This window comes from Chrysochloris asiatica, unplaced genomic scaffold (assembly GCF_000296735.1).
Source record: "Chrysochloris asiatica unplaced genomic scaffold, ChrAsi1.0 scaffold00042, whole genome shotgun sequence".
NCBI classification, from domain to species: domain Eukaryota; kingdom Metazoa; phylum Chordata; class Mammalia; order Afrosoricida; family Chrysochloridae; genus Chrysochloris; species Chrysochloris asiatica.
This window is the reverse complement of record NW_006408560.1, coordinates 19530016-19540934: the sequence shown is the minus strand read 5'-3', so window position 1 is coordinate 19540934 and position 10919 is coordinate 19530016. Positions and strand designations below refer to the sequence as shown.

Sequence of the window (10919 nt, the reverse complement as noted above, 5' to 3'; positions counted from 1 at the left end):
ACAAATTCAAAGTCTCTTTTCCTGGTTACTGTGCTAGAGAGTGAAGAGAACCTCAATCTCCATTCCCAGATCTTGCAGGAAGCATGAGGGTCAACAGAGATGGTAAAAATATATCAATAAGATGTCACCTGCAAAATTACATCTCAATCATGGGATGTCAACCAATCTCTGCAAAATATCTTTGAGAGGCTATGAACTCAGTTGACCTGAGAGTTCTTCTGGCCAGAGTTCTTCTGGCTCTTTTACTTTTCTTATGATTCTTATGATGCCTTGGTCATCAGGAAGCATCGTGATCTCACATTACCAGGCTGGCACTCAGGCTAGAATACATGATTCTAAATGTCTCTGCTAGTTCAAATGTCTAATGACTTCCAGAGCTCAGGACCCAGATGGGAGGCAATCCTCGGGTGCCAGTTGGCTAATACTTTATAAATAGTGGCAGAGGACCCTGGACAACTTTCAGTATCTTTGAGGGACATACATGTTAGACTCTTCTTACCCAGAGCAGAGCCAACACATGCAAAATGGGGAGAAGGAAGGGAAGGATACGGAAGTTTGTGCCAGTTCTTTCTGTCCTCCTCGTGTGACAGTTTCTCAGGTTGCTCCCAGCAGGTGGGGAGAGAGCCTCCCAGGAGCTCTGAGGACCACTGAGGATCAACATGTGCTTGGATAGCAGGGCTCCTGATGATCTAGGCATCAGCTTGTAGCCTCTCTCATGGCAGATCCTACACAAGGGGGTTCTCTGTCTCTGGAGTTACCTCATCAGCACAGACATCTTTCTTCTTTTTCCCTGGTGAGAAGATCAGAAAGAAAGTTACTCCTACAATGCTTGGAATCTTGGCATCCTTGGGTTGGCCCAAGGTCTTTAACTCCTAACTATTCCATCCTAAGATCACCTCAGTCAAAGGATTATCTCTCCTGGTCCTCCAAGATCCTGGAAAAGGAGACACTTCAAGAACAGAAAGTTCCTCATAATGTTTAAATTTGATCTGAAAGTTATAATGTTAGCTGTAAGAAGTCTAGAAAGTTAGAGTAGACCCAGTGAAGTATGACTGCCCAGGAGTCATGTGGCAGAGCCTCTAGGCCCTATGCGGAGCCTTCTCACTATCCCAGGTGGTCATGTTCTCTGTTCCTTGTCATGGACAAAGGTGCTCTTTTATGAACCTTGAAAATATGACGGTATATGAAAGAAGCCAGCACAAAGAACCCCATGTTATAAACTCCATTTATAGAAAACATTCTGAAGAGGCAAATGTATAGAGACCAAAAGTAGATTAGTCTCTGGTAGCATAGCAGTTTGAAACTATCAGCCGTTCCACGGGTGAAAGATGAGGCGTTCTGCTTCCGTAAAGATTTACAGCCTCAGAAACCCTGTACAGGGTTGCTATGAGTCTGAACCGACTCCATGGCACACAGCCACCACCACCAAGGCTTGAAGTGACAGCTAAGGGGTGTGGGCTTTCTTTTAAGGGTAAAATTGCTTGTGATGATGGCTGCACAGCTCTGTGAATGCACTAAAAGCCGCTGAATTGTATACTTTAAGTGGGTCAAGTGTATAGTATGTGAATTCTATCTCAATAAAGCCATTGGAGAATAAAAGTTGCTCTTTCCTGGTTTCTACCTTCTTAGCACAAATCCTGGGGACTGTCTGCATAGCAGACAGGACCTCTAGCAGCATACAATCTCCTCCCTTCTTGCCCCCTGGAAAGAGTACACAGAAATCAGTCATTTCCTCTGGTTTGGTGGCTGGACCAAGGTGCTCGTCTTCTGAGATAACCTCACCATAATGAGATCTCAGTGCCTTTCTTTCCTTGCTGACTCAACTCAGTCTGCCCTGGGACTAGCAAATTTGGAAGGGAAATGGTCATGAAGTCCAGGTCACTAGGGATGATTCTTTCAGGGACAGGGCATACTAGGGCAGAAATAACAGTTAGATCTAGAGTTTAGGACCTTGCCTGATCTCTCTGAGTTTCCCCTTTCCTCTTTGCCTCAAGCAGGATGCACTATCAAATACTGGTTAGGGTATACTTCTCACAGGGAGCCATCTCTAGGAATGGCAGGCAAGCAGGGGCTGGAATTCATCTATCCTTCCACTCATGACACCTTTTCTGAATACAAGCTGTGTTCCAGAAACTCTTGTTAGATGCCCACTGGTACCCAGACTCTGTCTTTAAAAAGCTCAGCTTTCAGCACAGAAGGAAGTGTAGTAAGTGCTGTGATTGGAGTAGGCAATGGGAATGAAAGGAAGGTGTTTAGGGGAGAATGTTGGGGTAGGGGGAGACTTCTGAAGAGGAACACTTTGAAGATGAAATAGGAGAGAATCAAGTGAAGAAGTGGAATTGGATGGGCAATCCTGGACAGTGTGTTGCAGAACAAAGAACAGCATGTGCAAAGATCTGGAGATGCATGTGAGAGTCATTCATTTGAAGAACCACACACAAAAAAAGCACAAAAAATCCCAAACTACAGCAAACCAAACCAAACCAAAAGCAAAATAAAACACTTCAAGTTGTTCAGTGTGACTAAAGGCCAGCGTGTGGAATGGAAAGGGGGAAGAATTGAGGTGGGAGAGGTAAGAAAGGGCCTATCATCTCATGAGAAGGAAATTCAGGCCTGCTCTCCTTACTAGTTGACCCCCATCTCTATTCTCCTCTTGTACCTGCAGGACTCTTACCTGAGCAGGGACCACAGTGCCAGGCAGACAGGAGACCAACTAGCCCCAGGAGCAGTGAGATTGGTACCACCACCAGTAGCAGTAGATCTTTATAGGAGGCGTTTCCTGGGGCTGGACACAGAAGTGGCAGAGTTAGAGGTAGAATTAATTCGTGGTCCCTCAACTACTCCCCAGTTTACTCTGACTTTGGGCATACCTGCCTCACGGTGACAGCTCTCCCATGGGGTGACTGTGGCCAAGTCCCAGCTGACAGGGTTGGAGACAATGCAGGAATAGGCCACACTCTTGTCTCTTGGTCCCAGTGAAACACTTAGCACCTGTCCATTTGCAAGCAAGCCATGTGGTTCAAGATCAAAACCAATGGCTCCCTCCTGTCGCCAGCTATAAGTGACATCACTGATGTTGGGGGCCCAGCAGGACAGAAAGACTTGACACATCTTGGGGGGCTGGGAATCTCCTGCTGCAGCAATGAACACTTGGACTGCTGGCCTGGGCACTGCATCTGGGCAAGAACAGAAGAGTGGGTGTGAGTTACAGGGGAACTGGGCTGGGCCCACAGTTCTGGTTTTGGGACCAATGCATGGCTAGACGCCTGCTTACAAACCTTGTCTGTTCCCATTTCCCACAGGACAGATGCCAAACTCCTTAACTTGGTAATGAAAACTCTTCATTATTTGGTGATGCAAACCAGCCTCTTGAGCCATACCTCTGTCTGGTCCTCTCTATCCAACCTAATTAATTTGCAATTCTTCTAAACATGTCATGCTCTTTCATATCTTTCATGTTTTCCTAAAGACACAAATCTCTCTCCTTCTAGTCCTCTTTAAAATTCCTACTGATCTTCAGGGCCCAGCTTGGACCCATTACTTAATGCCCTGGCTGTGAAGTCTTTTCTGCTATTTCAGGTATGGCTCTGAGCTCTCCACTCTGCATTCTGTCTCACCTTTTCTTTTAGTGTTTTTTTCAGTCAACAAAAAACAAGTCCTTGTTAAGTCAGGCAAGAAAACAAATTCACCTCCTCGCCTTTTGAAATTTATAGTTTGGTGAGGAAGACAGATATTGACACGGGATTATAAATAATTAAGAAAAGGACTACAGGGTGCAAAATGCTGTGAAGGAGGAACCAGAGGATGGGAGCTCGGTCTTGTTACTTTGATAACCCTAGGTCTCGAGTGCTGGCAAATAGTAAAAACAAATTTACCAACCAGTAAATCAAACCCACTGCTGTTGAACTGATTCTGACTCACGGCCATCCCGTGTGTTACAAACTAGAACGTCTCCATAGGATTTTCTTGGCTGTGATCTTTATGGAAGTAGATTGTCAAACTCTTCTTCCATGACACCACTGGGTGAGTTCAAACTGCCAACTTTTAGGTTAGTAGTCAGGTGCAAACCATATGCATCATCCAGGGACTCAGAAGAATTGACTGTCATTGTGATGGGGTCCATTCTGACTCACTGCGACCCTGTAGGACGGAGTAGAACTGCCTCACAGGGTTTCCATGAAAGCAGCCTGCCACATCTTTCTCATGCAGAGCGGCTGGTAGGTTTGAACTGCCAATCTTTCGGTTCCCAATGAACTGCTTAATCGCTGTGCCACCAAGGCCCCTGCTGGCAAATAGTAATTTCTCGAAAATCAGGCCATCGGACAAATTAGCATCCTAGGTTGGAATTCCTCTTTCGTGTATAGGTAGGTAGATGCCTGAATCCTGGACCTTGATGGCAATGAGGACCAGTTGGGGAGCGTTCTGGTGACAACAGGAGGGTTCAGGCTCTGACAGCACTCCGAAATCAAACAGAGTAAAACCTCATTAATGCCAGCTCAGTCTGGTGAGGTTTGTGATAAGAAAAAGGAATGATTTGCCGGGCACACTAATAGTATAAACAAAGATTACAGGGGGGTATTTACACTACTTAAGAGGACAAGCTGCTTCCAAACACGATCAGGCACAGTAGAAACACCCATTGACATTTCTCGTAACTGATCTACTAATTCAAATCATTCGTATCTATTGTCAAAGCAGAGCTCCTAAGGACTGCTGCTTGGCAGCTTTGTGCAATTAGTTCTAATCACGTTATGTATTTGGAAGCAATAAAACAGCAATTTCCTTAAAATCTGTAATTCAGATGCTGAGAACAAGGCATTTTAGAGCTTAGTGGTGTGGGTGCTGCATGTATTATCACATTCAGCGTCCTCATTTCACACATGCGGCAGCTGAGACTCAGAGCGAGGGAGAGGCTCCAAGGCTGCCTGGATGGTTGGGTAGATGCTTCACTGCACAGCGGTACTAGGCTAAGCAGTACCGAGGGTGGGATGCTGAAATTCTGCCAGCAACCAGTATAGGACTATATATATACAGAAGGGTACCCTTCTAATTGTACAAAGGTTAGTGGCACCCTGATTGCTTACCTGAGGACAGCCAGATAGATAAGCTGTCTGTGTGTCTCTCTCTTTTCTAATTTGTTCATTGCTGCTTTCCCTCCGACTGCTTCTTCCTAGCTGCCACCCCTGCTCCCTATTCTTAACTTGGGACTCTCTCCAAATTTCTACTAAAAATGTAATTTGGGGTCACTTATATCTCTTTTCAGCCCCTGAGGTAGATAAATGAGAGCTGAACGGCTATTCTTCTTTCATCAGCAGGAGCATGGTTGGAATGGTGGAGATGATGCAGGAGGTGATGGTGGAGATGGTGAGGGTGAAGGTGGTGATGGTGGTGGTGGTGGTGGTGATGTGAAGAAGGTAATGGTGGAGGTAGTGATGGGGATAGTGTAGTAAAGGAGGTGTTGGTACAAGTGGTGGTTGAGGTGGTGATGTGAAGGCAGTGATGGTGATGGTGAAGGTGAAGAAGTGATGGTAGAGGTAGGAGAGGCAGTGGCTGGAAAGAGAGGCCCAGCCAGCCCTCCAAACCAATTTAGCCCCCCAGTTGAGGTAGTGAATGTAGTTGCACCACTGACTCCAGCAGACCCAAGTGGAGCAAAAGATCACCCAACTGAGCCCTGCTGACCCACAGAATCATGAGAAATAAAAATAGTTGTTTTAAGCTAGTAAGTTTATCATTCGTTTGTTCTGAAGCAAGAAATAGCCCACGAATGGCAGCCGGTTAAAATCCCTCTAAATAGTCCTGGTGTGGCACTGTGGGTTAATGCGCTGGACTGCAAAGTTGGTTTAAACCGCAAGGTCAGTGGTTCGAGCTCACCAGCCGCTCCTCGGAAAGCCTATATAGGGTTGCTATGGGTTGGGTCTGAACTGACTCGATAGCACTTAACAACAACAAAATATATTTAAAAGAGCTCTTTTCAGAAATATAAAATAAACATTATATAATTTTAATTATTATAATTTTGTTTTTTAATAAAAAGCACCATCTCATAGTTTACTCGGCAGCATTTTTTCTTTCTTTCTTAGTGGTACATATAATAGTGTGTCTTAGAATTAATGACCTACTTAAGGTCAAGTTTGTTTTTGCAAACACCACTTCATTGTCACCCTTAGAGTCATTCTACATGGTAATAGGACAATTCCCATTTTACAATAAAGAAAGGTAAAGCTTAGAGAGGTCACGCATTATGTCCAAGGCCACTGAGCCAAGAAAAGACTGAACCTCGGCCAGAACTGAGTGATGGCTAAGCTGGCCTACAGCCTCAGGTAGTTCACCTGGGAGTACCTGAGTTTTCTTAGATGTAACTGTCAGACAGCAGAAGTTCCCTGAATCAGTAACTTGGTCAGAGGCCAGAGGTTTCTGGAACCCAATTCTCCCCAGGACTCAGGATTGCTGTCTGGAGTGAGGAAGGGAGCCAATGTCAGATACACTTACCATACACCTTGAGCTGCAGGGTCTGGATCTGAGTCCGGCCCCCCATGTCTACCAGCAGAACAGAGAAGTTGCCGCTATCTCCAGACTCCAGTGGCCGCAGCTCCAGGCTGAGGTTCTTGTGCAGCTGTGCTCGGCCCAGGAAGCGGGAGTGGTAGAGAGTCTGCGAGGAGTTCTGGAAGAATGTGGCCAGGAGCTCCTCTGAAGGCCAGAGAGATCGCCAAATGGCATCACGAACTTGGAATCCCTGGGGGTGCTTTGCCACCAGCAGCACAGAGCCTCCCACCTGTCCCTGGATGTTTGTACCAGTAACTGCCATGGGAAGCAGAGCTGAAAGAACAGAGCACCTGTCACTCTGGCGTGCCCCCTACACCTCAGCCTTCTCCATCACACAGCTGGATGACTGGGAATAGGCCCCCTCTACTCATGCTCCTCCATTCAGGTTGAGAATGTACTGGGAGCAAAACAAGAAAGAAAATCTGGTTCCTGTGCTCACAGAGCATGATGGGAACAGGGGGCCCTGGGTGCAGCAAAATGTTAAGCACTCAAATATTAGCCAAAAGATTGGTCATTCGAACCCATCAAAAGACAGGCCTGGAAATCTGCTTCCAAAAGGACAAAGCCTTGAGTTAGAACTAACTGAAAAATCAGCCACATGATGGGAAAGAATGGAGTGGCATCAGAGAATACAGGCTGAGTGATAGGGAGACCTTACCCAGCCTGGAGGGGCTCAGAGGAGAAATGTAAACCGAGGTTTTAGGAGGAATGGGAATCAGACAGGGCAAATGGCGGCTGTCTGGAAGGGCATGGGGAAGTGTTACCATCTGAGGGAACAGCATGTACAAAGACCTGGAAGGAGGAAGCCTGGGGTGCTGGGGAACTGAAAGTAGTGCTCTGCAGGGAGAGGAAGAAATTACACTGCAGAGCTGTTCGGAGCCATATCATGCAGGGCTCTGAAAGCCACAGTGGAGTTGAGGCTTTATCTTTCTAGCAATGGGGGGCCTTGGATAGGTTTTAAGCAGGAGAGTAACATGATTAGTTGCATGGTTTGAAAGATTACTCCAGCAGAGATGTGGAGAAGGCATTGGAGGAAGGGCAAGGCTGAGTCTATTTATATTAACATAAGGAGAGGTAGAGGTGTAGAGAAGACATTGTAATCAGGGCAAGGCTGAGGCTGGTTTTATTAATGTCAAGAGAGATGACAGAAGCTTGCATGGAGGAAGATGGCAACAGGGATGGGGAGGAGTGGGAGGAATGAAGATGATGTAATCCATAAGACTTGGTTAAAGATTAGACCTGGGGTATGAAGGAGAGAAGAGTCAAGGATGGCTCCTGGGTCCTTGGGATCCACTGGGTGCCATACTCTGTGATCAGGGACACTGGAGGAGAAACAGACAAGGGTGAGATGGCAAGATGCTGAGTTTAGGTAGGAACATAATGTGTGGGGGGGGACACCGTCCTGACTCCTTCCTGAGCTGATTTCTGCATAGCCTTCAAGCCTGTCTGCTACACCCCACTCCAGGTTACAAACTCTGCCACTGTGTAACATTGGTCTGAGCTCACCACTATTAATCCCCTTAAACCATAGACTCATGGTACTTATGTGCCGTGGAGTCGGTTCCGACTCATAGTGACCTTGCATAGGGTTTCTGAGGCTGTAAATCTTTACAGGAGCAGAAAGCCTCATCTTTCTCCCACGGTAGGGCTGGTAGTTTCGAACTGCTGACGTTGAGGTTGGCAGCCTGACTCCTAGTTACTACACAACCAGAACTCCTTCCATAGATTCATAGCAACCCTATAGGGCAGAGTAGAACTGCCCACACCAAGTCTTTTCTCGTGCTGAGTGGCTGGTGGATTTGAACTGTGAACCTTGGGATTAGCTTCTCAGCACTTCACCAGGACTCCTTCTTACTCCCTCTGTCTCCATCAGGAGCCCTGGTGGTCAGTGGATAAAGTGGTGAGTTGCTAACCAGAAGGCTGGCAGGGCTGTTCTAACCCACCAGCCTCTCCACCTGGTGGCACTACCGCACAGCTATGAGTTGTAACCTACTCGACCACACTGATATCCCTCGTTATAGTTGCCTGTTGATGAGTCACTGTCTCCCGCTAGACTGAGAGGTCCTCATGGACAAGGACACCTTCTCACTCAGCTTTGTACTCCTGGTCCTTACCATCATGTAGGGCCAGGATACAGAAGATGCTCAGTAAATGTTATTGACTGCCTGAATGAACATTCTGAGGACTGAACTTGCACCTGGCATGGTGTCAGAGCAGAATAAGAGCTGATGTGTAGCATACCCCAATGCTGGCGGTGTGGTGAAGGAGACATGTTCTGATGGACACTCAGCCAGTGACTGATAACGGAGGTCCCATGTCCATCTCTCTGCCCTCCTGGATCCCCACAGTCTCCAGCCCTGACTGGCAATGGTCTCCGTGTTAATGCAGGAAGGAGACTTAACATACAGAGATGGCAGTACTAGGTTTAATCAAGGCTCCCAGGTTTGATCTAGCCCTGGTCCTGTCACAGATTAGTTGTGTGACTTTCAGCAAATCTTCCTCTCACTAGACTTCAGATTTCCCACCTGTAAAGCAAAGAGGCTGTACAGTGAGCCCTTTAAAAAAATGTATTTTCCTCTCACATGTCCAATGATTTGAGAGACTCTGTGAACCAGACAGATCCAGGCTTTTTTTTTTTGGAAGAATATGGTGTGATTTTCCTGACAAGATTTGTCATTACATTGGCTCTGACTCATGATGATCTTGTGTATAATCCAACACAATGTTGCCCGATCTATGCCATCTTCATGATTGTTGGTATGCTATTGTGTAGTGCCTTCCAAACTAGGACTCATCTTTCAGTGCTATATTGGACAACAGTAAGGCTTTCATTGATTAATTTTTAGAAGTAGATCACCAGGCCTGTCTTTCTAATCTTAGTGCAGAAACCAAACATCCATTAACATCAAGTTAATTCCAACTCATAGCAAGCCAGTAGGCTAGAGTAGAATTGCCCCATAGAGTTCCCAAGGCCATACATCTTTATAGAAGCAAACTGTCACATCTTTCTCCCATGAGGGACCCTGCTGACATTTGAAATACCAGTGGTATAGCTTCCAGCCTCAAAGCAACACACAAACTATCATAGTATGACAGACTGACACATAGGTGGTGGTCACAAGGTTTAAAAATATTAAAAATACCTGCAGCACCTTTGAAAGGGCCCTCAGAGCCAAGAACCCAGTGGAGGACCCAGGACCAAGTAATCTTAAAGTCGCCAAGTGTCTGGTAGAAACAAAGATGTCTTTGTCTCTGCTACACCTCACAGCCCCTATCACTTAGGCCTGCAATGCTGGCCTTGTTCCATCAGTCACTTGCTGACCAAGCAAGGGGATTCAGACATTTAGACAACATGGAGGGGTCACCCAGTCTAGGCAGAGACTCAGTGTGTCAGTCATTTCAGCATGACACCATCATCAGCCTCCTGTAAACCCACATGAACCACATTTAACTGGCTTCCCCCACATCATGCTCGCTTAATATTCACCTCCCTTTATACAGGCCAGAAGGGAGGGACCTCTGATGTTCCTTTCATCCTCTCAGCCCTCCTCAGACTACAAGGGACCCTACTCTGCCCTCTCCTTCCCCAATCTGTACGTAGAATTTCCACGTGTTAACACCGACGGACTATTCACCAGTCTTGTTCCCATTTGGGTCTCCAAACCACTAGCCATCAGCAGCCTCCATTTCTATTGCCCAAGGCCACAAGCAGCTTGTGTCTTGTGAGTGCTCTCAGGGCTACCACCTCCTCCCACTCAGGGATCCATAAATCTTTGCATCTATCTAGTTTTAGTTGCTGCCTAGGAACTTGTTGTAGTCTTCTGTGCCCTTTCTCAGCTCTGGGAGTCTCACTCAGGAGTCTAACCCAGAGGCCTGATGAATGACAGCTGGGGACAGGCCTTCAGATCTCTGAGCATGGAATGTGCATCCACCCCACTTACCTTCCCAGAGAAGCAGACTCCACATGGCCATTCTTCTCCAGAGAGGCAAGCACATTCTACCAACAACCCGAATCCAGTGTATCCCAGACTAAGTGGATGCATGGACGGAACTGTGGTCCTTCTGGAAAGTCCCATGTCCAGAAGGAGGAATCTTGACTCAAAACCAGATGCCCCAAAAGTGAAAATGTCCAAAGTGGAAGTTGGCGGTAGGCCTAGCTGGGGTTTTTAGGAACAGATTCTTGTAAGTTGGTCTCTTTCCTATATGGTTGACTAATGTAATCAGAGGCAACAGACACAAACCCACGTCTTCCTGGCTGACTCTCACCAGGTCTCCAACGTCCTGCTCTCTGTCTCCCCTGTTGGAACCAGAGAAGCCCTCAAAATTCCAATTCCAATCAAGTCACCTCTCCTCTGCTCACAAATCTTTCTTGGCTT

The 10919-nt window shown here is 46.7% G+C and overlaps 1 protein-coding gene across 1 annotated transcript; it reads right to left on the bottom strand.

The window, feature by feature from the left end:
- Positions 1 to 725: 725 nt before the first annotated feature.
- On the bottom strand, positions 726 to 10515 carry SLAMF8 (SLAM family member 8). Its single transcript, XM_006861756.1, has 5 exons — positions 10485 to 10515; positions 6490 to 6816; positions 2871 to 3176; positions 2675 to 2785; positions 726 to 790 (listed from the first exon to the last, which is right to left on the bottom strand). The coding sequence occupies exons 1-5, from the start codon at positions 10513 to 10515 to the stop codon at positions 726 to 728; spliced, it is 840 nt and encodes a 279-aa protein (XP_006861818.1).
- Between the last annotated feature and the right edge of the window lie 404 nt (positions 10516 to 10919).